This window comes from Myotis brandtii, unplaced genomic scaffold (genome assembly GCF_000412655.1).
Source record: "Myotis brandtii unplaced genomic scaffold, ASM41265v1 scaffold69, whole genome shotgun sequence".
In the NCBI taxonomy this organism is placed as follows: domain Eukaryota; kingdom Metazoa; phylum Chordata; class Mammalia; order Chiroptera; family Vespertilionidae; genus Myotis; species Myotis brandtii.
Genome location: NW_005370700.1, coordinates 909354 through 935881, shown reverse-complemented (window position 1 = coordinate 935881; position 26528 = coordinate 909354). Strand labels below are relative to the sequence as shown.

At 43.2% G+C, this 26528-nt stretch overlaps 1 protein-coding gene across 1 annotated transcript; it reads left to right on the top strand.

The window, feature by feature from the left end:
• TNFRSF11A (tumor necrosis factor receptor superfamily, member 11a, NFKB activator) lies at window positions 1-26528 on the top strand. Its single transcript, XM_014529638.1, has 8 exons — window positions 1-137; window positions 2777-2868; window positions 6754-6847; window positions 8168-8262; window positions 9618-9731; window positions 11628-11680; window positions 13351-14113; window positions 24304-26528. The coding sequence occupies exons 1-8, from the start codon at window positions 1-3 to the stop codon at window positions 24501-24503; spliced, it is 1548 nt and encodes a 515-aa protein (XP_014385124.1). The 3' UTR covers window positions 24504-26528.

Sequence of the window (26528 nt, the reverse complement as noted above, 5' to 3'; positions counted from 1 at the left end):
ATGTACAGGAAAGGTGGAATGAATGCTGCAGCTTTGTTTACCACTTTTCAAAACAGTGACTTGATCATCCAGCTTTCTCCAAAGGATTTGTATGAATATTATGAACTCATGAATGCAGACATCTTTGAGGTGTTTCGGTCTACTGCAGTTATTAGTTTTCCTGGTGCTCAAATTGTCCCACCTCCAGGTGGCCCCACCTTTGGTACACAACCCCAGGTGTCTTTTTATTTTTATTTTTTATTGATTTCAGAGAGGAAGGAAGAGGGAGAGGGAGAAGAGAAACATCCATGATAAGAGAGAATCATGGATCAGCTGTCTCCTGCAAGTCCCCCACTGGGGATTGAGCCCACAACCTGGGTTATGTGCCCTTGACCGGAATCAAACCTGGGACCTTTAAGTTCGAAGGCTGACGCTCCATCCACTGAGCCAAACCAGCTAGGGCAAACCCAGGTGTCTTGAAGAGCTCCCTTGCTTCCTGGCTCACATTGGACATTTCCTGCCCTGCACTTGGAACCAGCCATTTCTCTAGGAATTCCTGATCATTTTCTGCAAAACATCTTATTTAGAGATCTTGACCTGGGTGCTGTGGAGGCTCATCGGTTCTGGATTGACTCTTATGTGTAGGTTTTTCTCTTTCCCAGTGGAAAGAACTAGGAAATAAATATTTTTTAAACCATAATTTTCCTAATGTGTTAGAGACAGCTGGCAGGTTTTGTTTGGAGAAGATAACATGGAAACTCCACTGAGCAGAAGCATCTGATCAAGTCTCTTTTCTTTCCCACGACTTAGTAATGACCTTGACTCATTGCTGTCTCTTGGAAATAAAGAATCATCTGTCTACTGCCAAAATTGATTAAAGTGCAAAGCCTGGTTCATTAAGATATTCAAGGATATGCCAGGCTTACATTCACTTGCATTTGAGTGCGATACTGGAATTAGAATTTTTCAAGGACGCGACAGTATCTGTGTGTGTTCCAGGCATCATGCGCTTATTTATACACACTGGCCTTGGTGTCACTGAGCTGGCCTGGACCTCAGAGAGTGGGCCTGGAGGGAATGGTGATTTCTCCAGGTTCACCATACTTGGGCCCAGGAATGGGGATAAGAAATGTGTCCCTCCCCTCCCCCTGTTTCTGGCTGCCACTTAGTTAAGGCTGTTTCTTTTTCCCATGGAACTCTGCTCTAGTTAGTTCAGGCTGTTATAGCAGAAATCCACAGACTGAGTGGCTTAAACAACAAAAATTTACATCATCTAGTTCTGGACGCTGGAAGTCTGGGATCAGGGTGCCAGTATGGCTGGGTTCTTGGTGAGGGTCCTCTTCCTGGTTTCAAGATAGCAGCATTCTTGTTGTGCCCTCACATGGCTGAGAGCAGAGATGAAGCAAGCTCTCTGTTGTCTTTCTTACTGAGGGCACCAATCCCATTCTTGAGGGCTCCACCCTCATGACCTAATCACCTTCCGAAGGCCCCACCTCCTAATACCATCATCGAGGGTTAAGAGTTCAATATAGGAATTTTGAGGGGACACAAACATCAGTCCATAACAAACTCCGAGAAGTATTCAGGACTATTCGGTACAAGGGCTGTTTGGACAATCCGGGTGAGATGTGTCCCACAGGGTAGAAGGGCTGTTTTAAGTAATGTTGTTGTACTGTGTTGTGTTTTTGTGCAGTTGATTCTCACTGTTTGACGCAATTATGTTCTATACAATCACCACAAACACTGAACTAGCAAATACTGAACTGCTGTTCCCAGGAGAAATACGGGTTCCCGTGAGCCTCTGGTCACAGTGTTTTTGTCAACTGATCAACATATAACCTTGTTTTATGTGTGTTTGTGTTTAAGGACAATTTATGTAATAAATACTTTGACTCATTAACATTAGACTCACAACCAAGAGTGCTGTAACTCATTCCTGAACCAAGTTTTTCTAACACACATTTTCTCCTTAAGACACATCGCAGCCTCCTCGGGCTCAGAAGCACTGGACAGTGCCTAAGCGCTGCATTTGGAGGCCATTTTAAACAGTGAAATCACCAACAAAAAGGACAAAAATGCAACAACAACAAAAAAATGTGGCACAAAATATATCATGATAAGGACACTCGTTCATAGCATGAAAGCTAAAACAAGTACTGCATGGTTTTGTTCGACCTCAGCTGACTCGCTTTTAATTAGGAATTTTTATGCACAAAGCACCACTCAAAATTTTTGCCACCTCAAGAACTCTTTGAATATTGACTTTGGGGTTACAATTTTTGTGAGTAGACAAATTTGCAATTCAGAATCAGCAAATAAAAAGGATAAAATAAATAAAATATATTTAGGGGCTAAAAGCCTTTGTTTCTGTCACCTCCTTTAATCCTAACAAAACAACACTTGAGAATGAGCTTCAGAGAGATTATAAAGGTCACAAAGCTAGTCACTGAACTTTGGTTTTCCCTTTATTTTAGACATACCTGTCGTGAAATCCCCCCACACACCCCTACCCTTTATTGGTGTAAGGTCCCATGAGTTGCAACACACGCATTGACCCTTCTAAACTACTCCCATTAACAGGATACAGAACAGTTCCAACAATCCAAACATCTTAGGCTTTTGTGAGACCGGTCGGTTTCTGGCCAATCCCGGCTCAAGACCACACTCCTTCTTATCCTGGAACCTAAACCCAAATGGCTGGTACCGGGTTGAAAAGCTTGCTATTCAATGGCTGAGGTGAACTCCCGCCCCCGGGCCCGAATATGTTCAGTTCAGGCTGGACATTTCCCTTTTGCAGTAGCACGTTGCCCGGCTACCACTGGAGCGAGGACTGTGACTGCTGCCGCCGCAACACCGAGTGCGCTCCCGTAGGAGGCGCCCGGCACCCGGGTATGGGGTTGCTTCCCGCGTCATCCTCTCTCACCGAGTCCTGCAGTCACCTGGAGGCCAAAGGTGCTAAGACGCGGCTACCACTGGAGCGAGGACTGTGACTGCTGCCGCCGCAACACCGAGTGCGCTCCCGGCTTAGGCGCCCGGCACCCGGGTATGGGGTTGCTTCCCGCGTCATCCTCTCTCACCGAGTCCTGCAGTCACCTGGAGGCCAAAGCCGGTGCTAAGGCGGCTTCCCTGCGTCATTCACGCTCCGGGGAGCCCGGTGGTGCTGGAGGAGCTTGAGGGTCCCCTGAGAACGGAGCCCCAGGTTTGGTTCTAACAAGGACACGTGAGCGCCTGGCCCACATGCTGGTCTCCAGGCTCCTCCATCTGCGGAGCTTTATGCTCCCCACTTAGGACGGAACTCGATAATGCAGGGGACCTCCAACTGTTTCAAAAAAACAAATGTGTGCATCCGCTTAGCAGAATTTTGAAAAAATCATGCACCCTCCTAGCATATTTTTGACTTGACAGCTCAAAATTTTTATTACGAATTTAAAGAGTTGCTAAGTATTTAGTTTCCAGGGAAGGATAGCAATAGTAACACTTCCTAAATTTTTCAATGGAGTATCAACACCGTAATCTATTTTAAAATGCGCTCATTGCCTCACCTGTGGGAAAGATATAGTTCTTCGCCCTCCTTTGATTTGTATTCATTTCGCCTTCCCTGCAGAATTCTATCCTGATGTATTTTTGTGCTTGGAGGGTTTTTGCTAATCACCTTTCATACTCTTTCATATCCAAAATTATGCACCTATTTGAAATCTTAAGTTTTAAAAAATTTCTTGTGACTCCAGGTTCTAGGGGTTAAAAACACTTCTTCTGGACCAAATTGTTACTGCAGGTATTACACAATGATTGGTCAAGGGTGAATATATTATATTTTGCTATATTAAAGTCTTTACAAACTAAAGAACAAATGGAGTTTTTTCCCAATTAGTTCATATCTTCTGGGTTGAATACAGCTTATTGCTAAAATGCAACAGAATTCAAGCTCAATCCTGTTCCCACTAAGTGCTGAGAAACTTGTTCACATAAATAGCTAAACAGCTAAGAAAGGACTCCTGTGACAAGAGTTCCTCAATTCTATCAGCACTTTCTGAGTGACATGTCCCAGATCACACAGTGATGTGACATCAACGTGGTGTTTAACGATTGCTCAGTTAAGAACTCAACTGTGTCCTTCAGTTTTGTTGAAAGTAAATAAGTAGAAATAATCTTTTTGACTCAGAAAAGTGTTTCTTAGCGTCACTTACATCCTGACTTCTAGGAAGTATACCAAAGCAGTTTCTTTAAGACGTAACAACTTACTAGTATTTATACCTGTTAATCTTTCCCTTGGAGGCATTTTTTTTTAAAACCCAGAATACTTGGACAGGGTTAAGAGAATTAAAATATTATTCATTTCAGTTTATAATGAGGAAAGTGTTCGTCAGAGAATCTAACTGGTATAGTCAATCCTGAGTATCTAATATATCAAGTAAACCAGACAAACTTTCTCTTAAAAAAGTCTGACTTGCTTTTTTTAAAAATAAATTTTTTATTTTTCAATTACAGTTGACATACGATATTACATTAGTTTCAGGTGTACAACAGTGACCAGACATTTATATAACTTACAAAGTGATCATCCCCAAGTTGACTTGATTTTCCAATTTTTAAAATGAGTCTCCCTGTGACAGCCGGCTCCCTTCTGAATTCTGATTCTCAGATAGACAAGGCCGAGAGCCTTTCTGCAGGTTTGTCACCTGCATGAAAAAAGGTGCTGTCCCCTTCTCTGCTTCATTCCTGACCGATGTTCTCTCCGCCTTGCTCCTGTGGGAATGGGTCCTTCTTTGGCAATAGATGGAGGACACAGGGGATGACATGAGTGAATGAAAATTTCCCTCCTGCCCTATCTTGCACTGTACAGTTGACCCTTGAACAACACAGGTCTGAACTGCACAGGTTCGCTTATATGCAGATTTTAAAAACTTACAGTATTGATAAATACAGTACAGTGTTTATGATTTTTATTTTCTTCAGAACATTTTATTTTCTCTAGCTTATTATAAGAATACTGTATATAATACATATAACCTACAAAATACATGTAAATTGTTTATGTTATCAGTAAAGCTTCTAGTCAGCAGTAGGCTGTTCATAGTTAAGTTTTGGAGGAGTCAAAAGTTGTACGTAGATTTTTGACTGCACAGGGCGGGGTCAAAACCCCTAAATTCCACATTGTTCAAGGGTCCATGGTATTTGAATTGAGAACAAGCCCACCTGGTCCCAGTTACCCTGTTTCTATGGTCGCACTTTTGTCCTTAGATAGGGAGAGACAGTACTGAGAGACTCTGAATGCAGGGGCTCTGCCATCACCAGTATTTCTACTTGGTGCTCCGTTTGGCATCTCAGAGGTTTGGCACCAACCCAGGATTTGGAGTGGGGAAGAGGGTGCCTTCTTTTGTACAGTGGGAGCAGTGTGATTAGGGAAAGGAACGGGACAGGGAACTTGCAGGATGCCCCCTGGCAGGTCAGTTACAAGGAACAGATCTGGAAGCCCAGTCAGCGGAGGGAAACCAATGAACTTTGAGCTCTGCTGCCTTGTAGCCCCTTAAGAAGTCTCTTTGTTTTTAAGGGTTGCTCTTCTAGAGCATGTTTATCTTTTGAAAAGCTGTTTGAATTTATGTGAGTTGACTAGATGTTAACTGTGCTTTTGTTAATATCATTTTAAGGCAAATCAAATAGATTAAGTGGGGGAGGTATCCTACTTATTGAGGCAGTTGCAGAAATCAAGAAGATACTTCCCACTTGACCCTGGAAAAAGAACATGTAATTTCTTATTTTAGTGTTTTATTCATGAAAGTAATCACAGAAGTGCTACTAATTTCAAGAGTAATTTGTGGTTTTGGTGCAAGTCAGTTGCGTGATCATGATACCCCACATAGTAGTCAATGTTCTTTATTGGAATTCCCAAAGGTCTACACATGTCAGCAGCTAATAGACATAGGAAATCTGAGACATTTCCTATTTTAATAATATGGTTTGCAAGGAATATGAGGGTGCTGAAGAAAGCTTGCGAAGCAGGATCAATTCCTGCTTTCAGTGCTGTGGCTTAAGGCAGGGGTCCAAAATCCATCCTACCACTTGTGTTTGTGTAAATAGTCTTATTGGAACACAGCCACATCCCACATCCCTTTTTTTTTTTTTTTAACATATTGCCTATGACTGCTTTCATGCTACAAGTATTTGCAGCAGAGACTAGAAGGCCTGCAAAAGATATTTACCATAAGGTCTTTTATAGAAAAAGTTTGCTACCAGCCCTTGGTTTAATAGAAAGAGACCTGTAGGAGTTTTTTGTTTTGTTTTTTTAAGAAAACTGTTGTCACTCACATGCTTGAACTGGTGAGATTAAGCTGGTCAGAGAGGTCAGGTCAAGAAGTTGTCCTTAAAAGCAGTAAGAGGACTGCCACTCTCTGTGGATCAAGGTTAATGTAAGTCCAAAAGGCTGAAAGGGGAGATCAGGCAGGTGCGTGGTTAAAGCAAGTAGACAGCAGGCTCCCCGGCTAGGAAACAGAGTATTAGTGACCAGGACAGTGGTTCTGAACAGCTAAGGGTCAGGACCTAACTCAGATACTGGCATTAGTAGCCTGAGACTGAGCCAATTACCCTCCTGAACATAATAAACCTGAACCTACTGCTGGGATGGAAGGCCCTGTGGGGGCTGAAGCAATGAGCCACAGGCAGCGAGGGCAGGGAGTGGGGGGAGGTGAGAGGCAGAGGGACCACCATCCTGGCCGATATCTAAGTGTCCTTGTTTGGCTTTTGTTTGTTCTGTTTGTCCTTTTGTTTTTTTGACAGTGCAGCTCAACAAAGACACGGTGTGTGAGCCCTGCCTTGTAGGCTATTTCTCCGATGCCTTTTCTTCCACAGAAAAATGCAAACCCTGGACCAAGTAAGTGACAACGAAGGAGCCCGGGCAGTGTGTTGATTTTAAGTAACTCAACCTCCACGTTCTTGTTTGGGTTGGACACAGACTGTTTGAGTTTTGTGAGGCTTCCCCTTGAAGCCACATTCAAAATGGGAAAAGCCTGTCAGTTCAGTGTGGGCAAAATAAACCCGTCCAACCAGCCTTCAACCTGGTGTGACTTACATGCCTTACTTTCTAGATTCAGTTTGGCTTCATCTTTGACTTAGAGTTTCCGCCTCCTTTTTCCCTTTTCTAACCTTACGTAGTTGAAAATGATTGATGACACTTGTTATCATTCACTAATGCCCATCACCGCCCCCCCACACACATTCTCCTAACACCACTGCTTTATTGTCCAGAGATGTGTGTATGTGCATAAAGAAGACGCCTGTTTACATAAATGTTCGCATACTGTAAACACCATGGTTTTTTTCACATAATATATCTTGAAGGAAGCTCATTCCATATTAGTTCACTTAGATCTTCATGGCTTTTTATAGATACCTAATATTTCATTGTAGAGATGTGCCGTAATTGAGTTAATAAGTTTCCTAGTGATAGTCATTTAGGTTGTTTCCAGTCTTGTGCAGTAATTAATCATTTTAAATGAATCACCTCATATATACTATTTCACACTTATGTTAGTGTATCTATAGTGGAACCTGGGTCCTTTCATTACATAATGATTCTTTCAGTTCCCAATATATGAATTCTCATTAAATATTTATTTCCTAATCCACTTATCCAAGTTTTATGTTGACAAGGTTTTCTGTGTTTTCAACTTCTAAAGAGCATTCATCAAAAAAGTGTATCAGTGCCCAGCCAGTGTGGCTCAGTGGTTGAGCATCAATCCATGTACCAAGAGGTTACTGGTTTGATTCCTGGTCAGGCATATGCCCAGTTTTTAGGCTCGATCCTCAGAAGGGAGTATGCAGGAGGCAGCCAATTGATGTTTCTTTCTCATCGACATTTCTCTCTCTCTCTCCCTCTCCCTTCCTCTCTCTCTAAAATCAATAAGGACTTTTTTTTTTTAAGTTTATCCCCTGGCAATTGAAGCATTTGGAATCTTCTATACTGAAGACACCAATCTACTGTCTTTTGGGCCATACTCTTAGAAAACACTGGCAGTATTTACTTTTGTTCATTCATTTGTCCACTTGGATGATGTGTGGACAGGCACTGGGGATCCAAATGTCCAGAAAGATGGGTTCCTCTCCTGAAGGAGCTAGCAGTCTAGTGGATTAGAACCTTTGTTTCTTTTCTTGAAAAATAAGAATATAAAATGGAAGCACTTAACTCCCACAGCTGTACCAGTCTTGGACAGATGGAAGTACGTCACGGGACCAATAAGTCAGACGTGGTCTGTAGTTATTCTCTGCCGTCTACAGAACTACCCAATGGTATGTTTATTTTTTTACTTTTTATTAAATTTATTGGGGTGACACTGGTTAACAAAATTATACAGGTTTCAGGTGCACGATTCCACAACACATCATCTGTACAATGTATTATTGTGTGTTCACTATCCCAAGTCAAGTATCCTTCCATCACCATTTATCCCCCTATACCCTCTTCTATCCCCCTTCCTCCATGCTATGCTTAAAAACAGCAGGTTGCTTGGTAGATGTGTCTCGGTCTAGTCAGCTCTTATAGATTCCCCCAGGTTACCTTCCATATCCGGAGGGCTCATCTCTCCCTTTCTATCTCATCCCATCCACAGTTAGGTTAATATTTCATTTTTGTCAGTATTTTGATTCTAGATATGTTGTTTATGTGATAATATTTTACTCTGGAATGGAGAACTAATAATGTATTTATATGTATAAAAACAAGAAAAGAAAAGAAAAGAAAACTGATCTGCAAACATAAATTAAAATGCCCAAATATAGTAGGCTGGTGATGGTCACAGTACGAGTGTCTATGGGAGATTTTGGTCACCAACCAGAATTAGCAACTTGTTAGACTATAGCTATCATTTGTAGATCAAATTAATCTTGAGTATGGTGTCAAAGAGTGATAGAAAGTGACAGTTAATAGTGGCTGCTGGTTTTGCAGGTGAGTGAGACGGTTGGAGGTGGGTCCAGATATCACAGCACATGGGATGGCGTACGTGTAAAGAAGACCTTTCTAATGAAGCAAGAGGACCTGAGCCACAGAAGAACAGGGTTAATGAACTTTGACTAAGAAAATTGAGGGTTTAGATTTGACATTTGGGGAGACAGAAGATGGTGATTGAAGATGCCAGTGTTAAGGTTCTGGATATGGAGCTACACAGTCAGAGCAGCATTTTTAAAAGACCATTTTTTTGAAGATAATACGAAAAATAACCAAAGGAATAAAAACAGCAACCCTGGTGCCTGTGGTTATTTAAAAAGAGGTATGATAAGGGGCTTCCTTTTGCCTCAGAGGCCAGTCCCCTGGGGAGACTGAAGTGTCCATAGGTAAGCAAAGATGGAGCTGGATGGCCTGGTAAACAGGATTTGAGTTATTCTAAGTAGAAACATTTCAAGATGGTCCTGGACTGACCTCACTGGAGTGATGCTGGACAGTGGGACTGGGCCATGCTGGTGACTCCACCCTTTGGAACATGAGTGTTCTGTGACAAACCTGCAGTCAGGGTCGGGGCCTTCACACTTCTCTTATTCCAGACCAGAAGCCTTGATTCTGGGGCTTGATGTAAAGGGTTTTGTTTTTGAGCTTAGAGACAAAAATGAAATCACCTTTAATTCCATTTTTAAACCTTTTTCTGATACAGAGCCCCAGATTTTCTTGCCCAGTCTGATCATCCTGCTTCTCTTCGTATCTGTGGCATTAGTCGCTGTTGTCATCTCTGCTGTTTACTACCGGAAACAAGGGAAAGCACTAACAGGTATGGTGTCTATGGGGGATTTTGAAAATGAATCTTAAAAATAGATACATTTCAAGGTATATGCCTTGGAAGATGTGTATGTTGCCTGTTGACTACATCCAGTGATCTGCTAAAAATAAGTGCCTTGAGGTGGTTGTGCTTAAACTAAGATCAAACACCCTTTATGCCCAATTCATTGTTCTCTGGCAAAACAAATAAAATCCATTGTGCTTATTTATGTAGAAGTAAATACAAATACTCTAGGAGAAAGATTGTCATAGTAGTTATGATTATTATCTCTGTGCACAAATATTTTGGCACCATTTGTAAGAGAAAGATTGTCATAGTAGTTATGATTATTATCTCTGCACAAATATTTTGGCACCATTTGTAATTGTCTGGTACTAATCTCTACAAGGAAAGAGCTACAATTTTCCTTTTATTTGGAGTACCTTTATTTTTATGTAATTTTATAATAATGAAATAATAACGATGATGATAGCAATAACTGACATGTATTGACTATTTATTCAGTAAATGCATACACTGCTGTATGCATTTTACTAGTACATGTACTAACTAAATCTCCCCAACAGCACTATGAAGTAGGCACTGTTATTTCCCTGGTTTCATGATGAGGAAACTGAGGCTCAGATAAGTTAAGTAAACTGGGCAAGGCCACATCATAGGTGCCATTAGCTATGATTATTACTTGATTATCTTCTTATGGAGAATTGACAACCCATGAATTCAACATTAGAATTCAGTGGAGGTGGAATAAAATTTTATTTTTGTATGATATAATTTCATAGTTTTTTTTTAATTCATGGATTTGACTTTTTAAATTATATCATGTCTATTTTAGTGAATTCAACATTAGAATTCAGTGGAGGTGGAATAAAAGTTTATCTTTGTATGATGTAATTTCATAGTTTTTTTTTAAAATTCATGGATTTGACTTTTTAAATGTTATCATGTCTATTTGGAAAAGTTGATGGGGATATAATTTGTATATACCACAGAACATATTCTTTTTTCCTGAGAAGCAACAGAGTATAGTGGAAAAAGATTTGGGGCCTGCTGGAACCCAGTGGGGTCTGCCGCAGCCTTCCAACATGCACCTGACTTTTATTGTACGTATATTTGAGCTGGTTCACTGGAAAGTCACATCTCCACCACATTGTCTCCTTTCCCCTACAATGCCCACCTAGGCCCTTGTAGTCAAAGATTAATTGCTAAGGGTCTGAGAGTGACTTTCTTCCTATCAGCAGTTCTGATACACTCAAATGTGCCCCAAGGTATTCAATGCAACATTAGTATATCATATTTGGCTTTGCATGGATCAGAAAGTTTTGTTTTGATGGAGCATATACCACAGAACATATTCTTTTTTCCTGAGAAGCAACAGAGTATAGTGGAAAAAGATTTGGGGCCTGCTGGAACCCAGTGGGGTCTGCCGCAGCCTTCCAACATGCACCTGACTTTTATTGTACGTATATTTGAGCTGGTTCACTGGAAAGTCACATCTCCACCACGTTGTCTCCTTTCCCCTACAATGCCTACCTAGGCCCTTGAAGTCAAAGATTAATTGCTAAGGGTCTGAGAGTGACTATCTTCCTATCAGCAGTTCTGATACCCTCAAATGTGCCCCAAGGTATTCAATGCAACATTAGTATATCATATTTGGCTTTGCATGGATCAGAAAGTTTTGTTTTGATGGAGCAGGATGGGTAAGATGTCTTTATAGTGTTTAAATAGGTTGATTTTCTTTTGAATGTTTTCACTTTCAAGAAGTCCCTCTGAAAAACGTACAGAGGGTTATGTATAAAGATAATACTGAACTGACATAGTGGTCAGTGATATTGAATTAGAAATAGGAAGTACTATGAAGATCTTATCTTTGCTTTGTTTTTCTAGCTAATTTGTGGCGCTGGGTCAACGAGACATGCGGCCGCCTAAGTGGAAATAAGGTAAATTTAAAAGTCTTAAATGCTCCTTGTAGTACTTTTAACAATTAGGCTGAGATAGTTCTTAGTCAAATATTGAGCCCCATTGTATTAAGAGGAACTTTCTTGAGGGGATGGGACCCCAAATCCCAGGGCTGATCCCCACAGAATAACCCAGAGCCCAGGTCAGTACTCTTCCTAAATGCTGCTTTCTTTGTATTGCATTCCATTTCTGTCACCTCTGTGTACAGATATTATATTCTTTTTAGTGCCAATCATAATTGCCTATTACAGATTCCAGAAGGAACAAGTTTCCATTTTCTTTTACTTTGTAGTTAGTTATTTTGATAACTATTAATTTTGATATCATTTCAAAATTATAGAGAAGTGATGCTTTGTATTGCATTCCATTTCTGTCACCTCTGTGTACAGATATTATATTCTTTTTAGTGCCAATCATAATTGCCTATTACAGATTCCAGAAGGAACAAGTTTCCATTTTCTTTTACTTTGTAGTTAGTTATTTTGATATCATTTCAAAATTATAGAGAAGTGGTAAGAATAGTACAAAGAACTTCCACATACCCTATTCTCAGGTCTACCAGTTGTCTAAACATATTGCTATATTATTTGTGCTTTCTTTTTAAAAAAATATTTTTTATTGATTTCAGAGAGGAAGGGAGAAGGAGAGAGAGATAGAAACATCAATGATCAGAGAGAATCATTGATCGGCTGCCTCCCGCACACTCCACATTGGGGATTGAGCCTGCAACTGGGGAACATTCCCTGACTGGGAATTAAACTGTGACCTCCTGATTCATACGTCAACACTCAACCACTGAGCCATACTGGCCGGGCTGTGCTCTCTATGTGTGTATCTGTATATATTTTTTTCTTGAACCATTTTAGAGTGAATTGTGCTCCAGTATCCTTAAATACATCATTGTGAATTTCTTAAGAACAAGGACATTCTTTTATATAACCAGAGTTCATTTATCAAAATCAAGAATTTCAATAGTGGTACAATACTATTACCAAATCCACATTTGATATTAAAATTTCACTAGTTATCTCACTATGTCCTTTAGATCTATTTTCTTAGGTATAAAAATGTATAAATTTTAAACCACGACGAGCTCATACTGATTTCTCCAGTTCCTGTCCCAGCAGCACTTTCTGTTCTTTCCTTGTTCCATTGAATCATGTTTTCTCCAACAACAGAAAACCTGCCTCCTATTATTCTCAATTCCAGGATACATAGAAAGTACTTTCAATTACTAAACCCTACCACAACAAAAAACAAAGCGACTAACTTTGAGTTCAGTATTTCCTTAGAGGGTGTGTGTGTGTGTGTGTGTGTGTGTGTGTGTGTGTGTGTGTGTGTGTGTTTTAATTTAGACTGAAAGTCTGTAGTCAAAATTCCGTGTTGTGGAGTTATTTGGGTTGACTCCTGCCCTTGTTTCAACATGAACATGCTCTTCATGTGAAATGCAGTTAGATTTCACTTGTTGCTGGTTGCATTCTATGTTAGGGCTCTTCCCCACTCTGTAATTTTAAATAACACAAATTCCTACATAGTGAGTGTTCCACCTGTTCTTGTTATGTTGGAAATAAACCCCATTTTCGGCAGTGTGTAGCAGAACCCTGTTCTAATAGCTGAGTATCAATCCTTCTGCCCCCCGAATGTCACTCAGCAGGAACCCTCAGGAAGCAATATTAGCCGCACTCCCATGGAAGCCTCGAGCCAGCGGGAACTTTGCGACGGGGTCCTACTGCTGACCCTGGAAGAGAAGATGTTTTCGGAAGACCTGTGCTGGCCTGAAGGAGCGGGGATCTGCGGGGGCGCGTGTGCAGGCTGCGCCCAGGCAGAAGACACCAGGATGCTCACCTTGGTCAGCGAGATGGAGGGCGACTCCTTCAAGCAGATTCCCATGGAAGACGAGTACGTGGACCGGCCGCCCCAGACCCCACACTCCTTACTGGGCCTCACTGGGCCGGGAAGCAGATCCACACCCCCTTTCCCGGAGCCCCTGGAGGTGGGGGAGGATGACAGTTTAAGCCAGGCCTTCACCGGAACAGAGAGCCTGCCCGATTCCGAAAGCTGCAATTTGGCCAAGCCCCCGTGCAGGACCGATTGGATTCCCATGTCCTCCGAAAAGTACTTGCAAAAAGAAGTGGAGGGCGGCAACTGTCCCCACTGGGCGGCCTCCACCTCGGCAGATGGCTGCGCAGGCTGCGGGAACCCTTCTGGGGAGGACCGGGAGCCCTTTCTGGGTTCCCCCAAAAGTGGACCCTTGCCCCAATGCGCCTACGGCATGGGCCTTCCACCTGAAGAAGCAGCTGAAGAGGCGGAGGGCGGAGGCCAGCCCTGGAATGAGGCTGATGCACAGCCTCCCAGCTCCAGCAGGGGAGGCCCTGGGTCTGGAAGCCCCTCCAGTGAGCAGCCGCCTGCATCTGGTAAGTGGCTCTCTTGGTCTCTCCCTTCTGAGCAAAAAGGCCTGTTCATGGTACAGGGCTTGGGGGTGAGTGTCACCGGTCATTCAGGGAGAAGCAAAGCCGACATGGGAAACATTCAGCTCTCCCATTTTCTTTGTGAGGACTATTTACAGGATGGGTTGTGTCTCAGGCCTGGGGTTGGGTTTGTGAACTGTGCTACTGTCCTGTCTCTTCATTTCTACATGTCCCTTTTGTGCTCCGACCTCTCATGATGGGATTAGGCCTCAAAGTCCAGCATTGACCCCCCGAAGTCAACATTGACCTCAGGCCTGGCTGACAGCTAAGCATTCCCTCAGATTTCTAGTTTTGTTGTTGTTTTAAAGCTATCTAGGTCTCAAATCACCTCCCATAGAAGCTCTTATAAATTTCAGGAGAATAAACAAAATTGTGTAGTTAATCCTTATTAATTAATATTTATTGAGAGTAGCTTGTTGGTTCTATACCAGGTTAACAAAGCAGTAAAGTGTTCCTTAATGCTTTCTGTGAGAAATCCCTTCTGTAACCACCACATATATTGATGGCACCTGGAGAATAATTTTACAATTAAAAATCATTATAGAGATTTATTATGTACATTTACTGCACCACTGTTTGAGCATGAATAAAACCACCAATTATATTAAAAGTTTTTTTTTTCTGGAGGGGAAAACACCTTCTGTCTTATTATGTAGTTACAAGAAATCATGCTGCATGGTGAGGGCTCCCTCTCACTCAACATGTGTGTGGGGGTGAGAGTAGGGAGTGTCAGGATCTCATTGAGAATCTTCTGGAAGCTATAGACACTCTCCAGAAAAATGAATATATGGATATATACTATTTAAGGGGTTGCACAGAATCCTCTGACCCTCTCCCCCTCAAGCCCCCCCAAAAAGCCCGTCCATGGACTACCTTGACCCTGGGCTGTTTTTTCTTTTTCTTTCCAACCCTTTTATTTACTACAAGTGGTGCTAGCAGCCAGTCTTTGAATTATTTCATAACCCTGGATAGTTCAATCCCTGCCCTAAACACAGAGATGTCGCTGATGGTGCCCCTGGCTTATTTGGGAGAAGAGTGTACTTGAATCTGCTTTCTAAGTTTTGTGGTTTTGCTACAACCACTGATGTGTAAACTCTATAATATCAATTCTCAGTCAGACCCAGAGGAGGGCTATTTTTCAAAGAACTGATGTGTTTTTCCTTCAGAACACCTCCACAGTTTTTAAAGATGTTAAGGACTTTCCAATACTAAAAGTTCAGCTCTATTGTTCTGTTTTTGTTGTTGTTTTTTGTTAATCCTCACCCGGGGATATTTTTCCATTGATGTGTTGAGAGAATGGAAGGAAGGGGGAGAGACAGAGAGAGGGAAACCACAATGTGAGAGAGACACATTGATTGGTTGTCTCCTCTACACGCCCTGACTGGGGCTGGGGAATTGAGCATGCAATCGAAGTATGTGCCCTTGACCAGAGTCAAACTTAGGACTCTTCAGTCCACTGAGCCAAACAGGCTAGGGCTAGTCTGTTTCTTTTTAGTAGTGACTTTTCTTCCCATTGAACACTAGTGTGAGGGGCTGAGGAGAATGGGGAGGCAGAAGCTCAGCATAGCAGAGGCCATGGTAGGAGCAGACCGGTTTTTCAATTGGTGACACCAGGAAGGTGATGTTGGCCACAGTGTCAAAATCATCGACGGTTCCTGAAGAACAGTGCTGGCCATGTTTAAGGTGATATTTTTTTCTCAATGTCATGAAACCCAGAGCCAGATCTGTGTTCTCCCTTGACATAAAGTTAAAACGGTGCCCTTGTCTCATTTTCCTTATCTTTTATTTCTCCAGCTTTAAACATATAGGCTTGGAGGAAAGGGAAAGAAAAAGTGTGTCATCAACTAAGTTGTGTTAATTTCCAAAGAGCTTATGTTGCTTTTTCTGTCCCGTCTGGTGCTTAGTCGTGCAACACATCCGTAGAGATGCTGCCTGCGGATGCCAGCAAGCGGGCCAAGTTCATTTTTGCCTGAGCAGCAGCAGCAGCCAGATTGATTTTTGAGGCTGTTCCTTCCATAATTACTTCTACATGAACAGGCCTTCTGGTTTCTGGTCAAAATAGCACGTTCTCATTATTGCCTTTTTTTAATTGTCATGATTTGTGTTCTACAAAATGTGAGAAAGAGGATGAGCTTGGGTGAAAGATAAGAGGCGGTGGCTAATCCTATTTGAGCTTCTAGAAGACACTGCTCTCAGGACTTAAAGTGGCATTTTTATTGGGTGTTGGATTTTTATGTGTGGGTGTTTTAAAAACATAAAACCAGTTGAAGTGGTTTCTAGAGAAAGGATAATGACTAGTTACTTCCTCAGTAGGAAAGAGTATCTCCTTTGCACCGAGGATCCTTTTGAGGAGAATCATGGTTCTTCAAAGAGCTCTACCAGTCTATTTTTTAAAAGTAATACTCAATGTCAAGGCTATTTTAGCAATGTTATAACTCTTATTAAAGACCAGTGAGAATTATTAGCCAAAACCAATGAAGGGGGAAAACATAGTTTGGGTTATCTATAATAATAAAAGCGTAATATGCTAATTAGACTGGGCAGCCGAATGACCTTCTGGATGAAGTTACAGCTGCAGGGGCTGAGGCAGAGGCAGTTAGGGGTGATCAGGCAGGCAGGTGAGCAGTTAGGGCCGATGAGGCAGGCAGGCAGAGTGGTTAGGGGTGATCAGGCAGGCGAGCAGTTGGGGGCAAGGCAGGCAGCAGGCGAGTGGTTAGGGGCGATCAGGCAGGCAAGGGGTTAGGGGCGATCAGGCAGGCAGGCGAGTGGTTAGGGATGATGAGGCAGGCAGGCAGAGTGGTTAGGGGTGATCAGGCAGGCAAGTGAGTGGGTTGGAGCCAGCAGTCCCGGATTGCGAGAGGGATGTCCGACTGCCTGCGGGATCGGGCCTAAACCAGCAGTCAGATATCCCCCGAAGGGGCCTGGATTGTGAGAGGGTGCAGGCCAGACTGAGGGACACCCCCCCCCCAATGCACTGATTTCATGCACTGGGCCTCTAGTGTCATATATAATCATGTCTTAAATTTACATTTTACATTATTATCCTTTTGACATGATGTTGGTTACCTTGGTTACAAGCCCTTTTGCCTGGAGTTTGGATAATTCTCCCTATATCTAGAAAACTATTTCATGTCAAAGAAAAAACAACTGATTATATTTTTATTATTATAATTTTTTAAATTGTTGTGGCTTTTTTGTGTGTTTTTTTTCTAAATTCCTTCACCTTTTTCACCCAGCCCCACAATCCCTCCTTCCCTCTGACAACTGTCAGTCTGTTCTCTGTATCTATGTGCCTGTTTCCATTTTGTTACTTTATTTTGTTCCTTAGGTTCCACATATGCGTGAAACCATATATTACTTGTCTTTCTCTGACTAGCTTATTTCATTTAGCATAATACTCTCCGGGTCCATCCATGCTGTCTCAAAAGGTAAGATTTCCTTGTTTTTTTATAGCTGCATAGTATTCCATTGTGTAACTGTACCACAGCTTTTTGTATGGACCCTTGGGCTGCTTCCACATCTTGACTATTGTAAATAATACTGCAATGAACATAGGGTGCACATATTCTTTTGAATTAGTGCTTCAGGTTTCTTCATATATATTCCCAGAAGTGGAATTGCTGGGTCATAAGGCAGTTCCATTTTTAATTTTTTGAGGAAACTCCATACTGCTTTCCACAGTGGCTCCACCAGTCTGCATTCACACCAGCAGTGCACAAGGATTCCCTTTTCTTCACATCCTCGCCAGCACTTGTTCTTTGTAGCAACTGCTTATAATTAATGTGTCTCGAGCTGGCCAGTGGCTTGCTTTTGGCTCCTGAAATCACTTAGTGAGTCCAGCCACTCCTGAGCTGGAGAGAGTTGTTTATTTACAGGCCCACAATGATTCCTAATGAACCCCAGCTGCATATTTCTTTTTCTACCAAATCTTTATTGAGGGTCCACTGAGCCATGGAGACTTGAAAAAAGCTTGGGAACCAAGGAGGGATTGAGGTCAGGGAATGGATAACACAAAAGGAATCCATAATTTGAGAAGACAAAGCCCTCCATTGCCCACCTCCCTCTAGCCCAGTGATGGCGAACCTATGACACGCATGTCAGAGGTGACACGCGAACTCATTTTTTTGGTTGATTTTTCTTTGTTAAATGGCATTTAAATATATAAAATAAATATCAAAAATATACATCTTTGTTTTACTATGGTTGCAAATATCAAAAAATTTCTATATGTGACACGGCACCAGAGTTAGTTAGGGTTTTTCAAAATGCTGACACGCCGAGCTCAAAAGGTTCGCCATCACTGCTCTAGCCTCTCATCTGTTGTTCCCCTTCACCCACCTAAGTTTTGGCCAATGTCAGCCCCTTTTACAGGGACACCTCTCACTAAATTGTTCCCTTTTCCAGAGCACACAGTTCTAGTCCCAGCTCAAATGCAACTTCCTAAACCAGGGGTGGCAGGCATGCTGCTCTGTGGCTGCTGTCCCCTTCTGTACCCTGGGAAGCCCTTCACAATTGGTCCTGGAGTCTTTCTGACTGAGCCTGGTACATTCACACCTTTACCAACAACCCATCTCTTGGTAGCCACAAGCAATCATAGGAATTACTATGACCTTTGCCACACCGGACCTTTCCAATCTCCCAAGGTGGCTTGGTCCCTGTATGTTAAGTGTTTATAAGTGCATGCATGCATTCATTCATTCATTCATTCATTCATCCAGTCATGAATAACTAGAGCAGTGGTCAGCAAACTGCGGCTCGCGAGCCACATGCGGCTCTTTGGCCCCTTGAGTGTGGCTTTTCCACAAAATATCAACTTCTGCGCACGGGCCACGAAGTTTCAATCGCACTGTACGTGCGTGCCTGCATGTGGTATTTTGTGGAAGAGCCACACTCAGGGGCCAAAGAGCCGCATGTGGCTCGTGAGCCGCAGTTTGCTGACCACTGAGCTAGAGAAACAGAAACCAGAGCTCCCTGTTTGTTCTCCAACTCACTCTTAGCTTTCCACTTCCTCCGTCTGTTCTGGGGAGCAGGGGAGGGGATGGGAGGAGTAGGGGATGGAAGGACTGACTGCCCTGGGCAGACCTAGATGTCCTGGGTAGAGGACACACAGACACAATTGGCAGAGGTCGCCAAGGCAGATGTCTGGCAGCCAAGGGCACTGGAGGATGGGGCTCATGCCTGGCCCCCTAGGTTCCCCGTCTGCAGTCTCCCCTCCCTGGGCCCCACTCTCTCTTGAAGTGACTATTCTTGACCATCCATTTTCATTCTCAAAGATTTTCCTACCCCAATTTTCTTCCCTTTTCTTCCCTTCCCCCCATGTGAAGGGCTGCCCAGGGCACAGAAGGGAACAGTAGCCACATAGCAGCATGCCTGCCATCCCTGGTTTAGGAAGCAGCATTTGAGCTGGGACTGGAACTGTGTGCTCTGGAAAGGGGACCATGTAGAGACAGGGAGAGGTGTTCCTGTAAAGATAGTCCTCTATTTCTTTCTTCTCTCTCCTGCTGGAATGCCATCCACTAACTTGTGTTTCACTTTTAGCTAAGGGCTCATTGATTCTATAAGTTCAAAATATTTTATAATTTTGTTATTTGGTAATAATAATGAGCATTCATTTATGCAAAAAGTCAATGCACTATTTTAAAATATATGAAAAATTAATTCACTGTATACTTTTAATTCAGTCCTGCTTGCCTTCTCTCTGTTCTAATGTGGCTCATTTTGGAAGGGTTTCATTCATAAGCCACTGTAAGTAATTTTCAAGCATGATTCAGAATGGAACTATTAAATACTGCTTCCCTTCCCTGATCATTATACACCAGTTTCTTCCAAATGCCTAAAACAGGGCATGCATTTCCATCAAAAGGAAAGTCACATGAGAAGCATATGGATTAAATATAAAACCAGTTTTTAAGAAATTCGGAAGGCACCCAGGGTAGCTGGATAGCTGGAGCATATTTGTGTATATTTTTAGTTCTCTTCATCCAAAGAATATCCGACTGACAGCTGGATGGTCTTATTTGCTATAGTTCTTGTGATTTAATATTCATACATTATGCATTTTAAACGACATAATAAGCTTTTGAGAAGAGAAGAATGCATCCCCTTGCTTATAAATGTAAATTCTGTGAGGAATTCAGTTCTAAAAAGGAAGCTGCTTCTCTCTGCCTGAGAAATAGAGAGTCCATCGAGCCCCTATAAAAGCAAGGACCCCACTTTCTGATCGTGAAGGGCCACTTTATTTGTTCATTGTTTCTGTTGAACTAAATGCTACTTTTACCTTTCTCCAGTTACCTGGACATTCTTCTGGTTAAGTCACGTTAAATATTCATGTTAAGCCAAGTAACCCGTTTTGAATGTTAGAAACCCTTCAACATGTCTAATTTACTAAATACCCTCATGTCCTCTGGCTCCCACATCATACTCTTGGGTAGCCTTCAGATACAATTTGATCAGTCGACGTAAGACTGTTTTGACATCCTGCTTATCTCCCTGCAGAGCCTGGACCTGAAGCCGCGGCTCCTCTCCCCTTAAATCATTAGCAGGGATATGACTTCATTTGTTTACTGTGTGTTGGAGAATCTTCAGTGTGCCCCCAGAATAAGGGCAAACACAGACCCAGGAGAGTTGGCTGCTCTGCTGAGCAAGGGGCAGTACCCAGGCCAGGCCCAGATGGTTGCATGGGAAGGACACCGGGTCTGTGCAGGAGGTGATGGCTACCATGACCTGGGAGTCCCTTCTCCTCTGCCAGCTGTCTCAGGAAGTTAGTCTTTGCTCTCACCCATTCTTTTGTGAGCCAAGTTCTTTGTTTCACATGCCCCAAACCCATCTCTTTCTGCAAGTGAAATAAATTTAAAATAAATACCTGGTAGGGGAAAGCTGCCAGAAAGGCAGCTGAGAAGAGCAAGGAAGAGGGACACAGGGCTCTTACTCTGCTTGGATTCCTAGAGGCTCTATGGGCTAAATGCCTCAGGCCTCTTTAAGGCATGGTAGATAAGCCTTATCCGCACCATCCCCTTTTCATACCCCCCTTACAGCTGTGATAGAGGGAGGAGTCCCCTCTATCAACAGATCATCCTGGGCTTTCTTGGTGCTCAGTGGAAAGAGTTACCCCTTTGGGGCCAGGTATTAATGGCAGAAACCATGGCAACCATGCTGACCCAGAGGCCCTGCAGCACCCAGCTGGTCATGCAGCCTGCTGGCGTGGCAACCTACTAATTGACCATCCAAGGTCTTGCCCTCTCAGGTTAGCTTTCATAACCCTGCAAAACATTTCTCTTCCGAAAGATAAAGAGCACATTTTAAGGAATTACTACTTTTAAGCAAGGACAATTCAGGACTGACGGATATTATAGGATTAAGATACTACCAACTCATTCTAAACTGTGATCGGTTGGAGTTCTACATTCACCTCATAGCTGACTTGCATAACAAGAAACGAGACTATAGGGTTTTGTGTAGAATTACATAGATGAGTGTTCAAACCAGAGGCAGTCAAAATGATGGATTCTTCCCACAATGAAAACAAAATGTTGGTTAGATTTCTAGGAAAAAATGCCCTTTCAACCTTCAAGATGGATTGAGATCCCCCAACAAGACGGAGATGGAAAGAGCATTACTGCTCAGTGCATTCCCCAAATCTGATTCCTTGAGAGTTCAAGAGCACTAATACTACTACATTCTGGGACTAGTAATGCCATCTTTGCACCTGTGACCAATTCTTTGCTGTTTCCCAAGTATTATCAAATCTATTGTCTCGTTTGACCCTCATGCTGTCCTGTGGGGTGTTCACACATTCATTTATTCATTCATTGAATCGTTATTGGATGCCTTCTCAGGCGGCTGCACCCTGCCAGGCTAGCAGGGCTTGAAGACTGATGCTCATTTCCTAAATGAGCAGCTGAGGTCTGGACAGTTGTTAGGTGGTTGGTCCCACATTCCAAGGCTAGTGGGGGCAGAGTCAGGACAAGACCAGAGAGCTTTCAGATCCCTGCACTCTCTTCTGTCCCCTCCCCCTTCCTCACCCTCCTGTGCTCAGCCAGCCACTGAAACCACCATCCTTTAATCACCAGTTATGCACCTTCTGCTCTGCAGAGACTGAGATGCCAGGATGACATTGATGTTATTAGATTATTTGCACATGAGTCTGCATTATGACAAGCCATGAAAAGAATGTCAAACACAAGAGGGAAAAAGACAGCAAACCTGAGTGCTCACAGGCCAAGTACCTGGGAGCTGGTGTCTGCAATGCAGCCAGCCTGGCATGAAGGAGCACTCAGTGAGTCCTGGATGGGTGGTGTTTCTATCACTATTGTTCCCGTAATGGGTGCTCTCCATATCTCCATTTATCCCATAGACTGGCCCACACTCTCCTTTCCCTCTGGAAAATAAGCTGGCGGAAGCCCACAGCACACTGATTACTCACAAGTAAGGGGTCACTCTGGAATGCCCAGGCCCTTCTGCTCCCGCCTGGTGCGAGGCATGCTTCCTGCACTTCAGTCCTGAGAGTGTGCACTGATCCTGTTGTAATTAGAAAATTACCTGCTCCATTAACTGGTCAAAAATGAGGTGGATAAGCATGAAAATTATTTCTGTGAAAACTGTTACATGCTTCAGGACAATTAACAAAAGGACATACTTGAGAACTAACTTGGTAACTGGTGGGAGCAGAAAGACATAGGCATGCTAGAAAGCAAGCCCCTAGCTTCGAGTTCACTGTATGTTAGGAGCACCTGTCAGTATGTTTCAGAGGGAACAGAGAATGTGGGCCAATCGAGCTAGTTGGTGAATGGAAATACTAACTGACCTCCCCCATGTTGCCTGGGGGGGGGGGGTTATTAAGCAAATACGACCCCACCCCCACTACCCATCTTGGAATATACCCCATACGAATGTCTAAGGGAGAAATAGCATGAGTCACAAATCTTCCCATGTGACTTTCGGTTTGTTGCTCACATTTGAAATTCCTGCGTTTTCATGGGCCACTGTGCCTCAGTCCTGGCTTCGCTGCAGGTACCCTGTGGGGGAAGGGAAGGCTCCCCACAGGAATAGCCTTTGCGCCGTGGGTATTTATTAGACCATCCAACACATGCCTTCCCCATTTGGAGAGGATCTCTTCACATGGGGTGGCGACAGAACCAATTTTATTTCTGTGAATTATCATTAGGCTTTGTCACAATAGAGAAGAAGGAAGATGAGGAAGCTCACCTCCCCTGGGCAGACATCGGTCCTGCTTGTGATGCTGAGTGTTGGGGCAGTTCTGTGTCTCCTTGGTTTGTGGCATTTACTTTCAGTTCCGAGCATCAGTCTTTAAAATAGAAGAAGCATAAGAGGTAGCAGGTTTCCTAGCATTTGTTGACCCTCCTATTTGTTTTTCAAAAGGCCCGTTAATTAAAGACTAGCTAAACTGCTCACTCACTGGCTAAATCTGCTCACTTGGGAAGCACACTCCTCAACATTCAAAAGGAAAGTGATTTATAGGATTCAATTTTTTCCCATTTTAGTCTTCTGAATCCCCCCTCCCCCCCCCCAGGGTTTAAAAAAAAGTCAAGGAAATTGATTAACCTCTGCTAAATATGAACCCGAGTGGCCCCATGGCCCTCTAGGCAGAGCCATTAGGGACCTCCAGGGAAGGTGGGAGGTGTAAAGGCATCCAGGGTGACAGAGGCCTCAGACTGAGAGTGGTCAGAGAGCAGGCTGGGCTGAGGTGGGCTCCAGGAGCCTCACAGGTGACAACCTCCCCTCCAGCCCACACTGCCCTTCCTGATACACTGGACCATAGCGGGGCGGTTGGCTGTTTGCTGCACAGGGATCACAAGTGGGCACAGGAACCCTTTTGTAGCATCTGAATCTTGTCTCTGATTCTACAGTCCCAGTGCCTTCCTGCTAGTACTCCCAGAGTTCCGTGTGGCAAATGACAAAATTTGAGTGGGGCCCATTGCCCCTCGCTGTTAAAAAATCAATAAAATATATTTTAAAAAAACAACTCCTGGGTGTGCCCGGTGCATGTAGGAGACCTGTCGGTGAGGAGAGGCCGCCCTCGCCCCTCCATTCATTGGGAAACTTCCCTTTCACAAGACCCGGTTCTCACCGCGAATGGATGACTCACCTCTGCGTGTTCTCTCTTCCTCTCCCTGTAGGAAATGTGACTGGAAACAGTAACTCCACGTTTATTTCCAGCGGGCAGGTGATGAATTTCAAGGGCGACATCATCGTGGTCTACGTCAGTCAGAACTCCCATGAGGGCGGGGCACGGCCCGGGATCGGCCTGCACGCGGCTCCATGCGGTACATCTGTGTCCAGTTACCTGACATTCTCCACCCACCGTGCTATTCGTTGAATCGGGGCTTTTTAAAAACGCAAATGTGTTTTCACCACTCACTGGCGTGCAGTCACATACCAGCTGATGACTCAGGTACACGTCGCTCTAATTCGGTTGCTCCACGTTTTACTCCCTTTTATGGTCTTCCTCCTACCCTCCTCCCTCCCAATACCCGTTATCATTTCGTCAGTAGTCTGTCTCTTTATGACATGTTTTTATGGCGGTCCTGTTGTATTGGGTCTGTGCTTTTCCCCTCTTGTATTTGTATTTCACTTAATCTCATAACACTTTTCTTGATAGCCCTCACCTCCACCCCACCCCACCCACATACTTTTTTTTTTTTACTATTTAAGGATTTTTCTTGAATTCTCCCAAGGGTGATGGTCTTTGTGTATTATCTGTTGCTCCCCTTCTCACAAGTACCTACCTGTGTTTCGGAAATGCCTGGGGTGAGGGTTGAGGAGGTGGGGGGAGTGTTGGGGTCTGTACTAAGCACTTTGGGGAAAAGGTAGAAATGTGAAGCCTGGAGGAAGGCTCAGGGAACAAGTGGAGGGACTTTTCGTTTTTGAAAACATTTCTGAATTCCCATTTTTCTAAAAGAGGGAAAAGGGGAAACTCCTTTTCTCCTCTGAATGTTTTTATGTTTTGTCCATCGTTAGGCAGAACTGAGCTGTAGTGTGCATCCTCCTCCCCTGCACCCTCCCCAAATGTTCATCCCTGGGAGGAGTTTATTTGCCCCTTCCAGCAGAGGCAGCCAGGTCCTGCTGTAAATACATCCCTAAAAATGCGGGCTGCTGCAGCTTTGCATTCTTATTCTTGATGTCTCTCGGGGGAAAAGATGTGGAACTGAATAGGGCTCAGGGATAGCCTGCACAGAGTGAAAAGATGGCGCTAGGGAAGCTCAAGAAAGAAAGCAAGCATCAAGTTGAAAGTTAATATGCATTTTCTTTCTCTGGACCAGAGTGGCATAAATGCATTTAGGCAACAGGCCTTATATTCTTCATAAGTAGAACTTAGCCTCACAGAAGTGGAAGACACTCCTGCTATTTTCCAGTGCATTTCAATTAAAAAACAAATCCTCCTCTGGTGGATTGAAGAAACTGTATCATATAGGTAGTATTCTCTTAGCATCAGTCCTCTTGTTAGGAAACATACAGTGTGAGTCAGACTGAAGGGAGTTACCTGGGTTGTTCCATCTGTTGTGGTCAATGAGTACTTGTTCTCAAATACTAGAGCAAAGTTAAAATACCTAAAATTAATTTTGCAGGTCTGATAGGTTTTCAGAGCGCTAACCGTGGTCACTGTCCACACTCTAATGGCCTGGCTAAAGGGAATGGCCACTGATCACGGGTTTCTCCCTACTGATTGTAGTTCTCTTGGAAATGCCGCAATAGTAGCAGTCAATTATGATTTTTAATGGAGAAGCAGAGGGGGGCTTTATAATTTATGGGATTCCTTAGTGGATGGAAAAAATTGCAAGAAGAAACTGCCAGGATGATCAGTTGGTGGGAATTTACTGTCTGTTCTGCCCTTTTAGTTAACATTCATCCAAAGAGATGTTATAAAATGGGAAAAGCCATTATACCTTTTGAGATGGAATATATTAAACAAAGTAGAGTTCACAAAGTAGAATGCTGAGCTAAAAACCCAAGTTTCCGCCGTGACTGTCATCATCCCACTGATATTACTTTACCTTTCTGTGCTTTCATTTTTCTTCCTAGGAAAAGGCACTAATGATAATTTTTGACACTCTCCCTACCCAGAGATAACAAAGGATGCGCTTCTTACAAAAAGGGTGCTAAACAATTAAGAATCTACTTTCAGAGAAAGGTAGTATTCGCATTCTTTCCCACACTGACCCCGACTAATTCTGTATTGACCCAAAGACAATTCATGATAGGAAATGTATAGCAATTGTAAGTCTGCCTCTGTGTATTATAGAGATGTATGTGACAAATGTAAAAAGAATACAATGAAGACAACAATGAAAACTTGTTTGGGGGAATGTGATAAAGAGATTATTAAATGTAATATTTGACCATA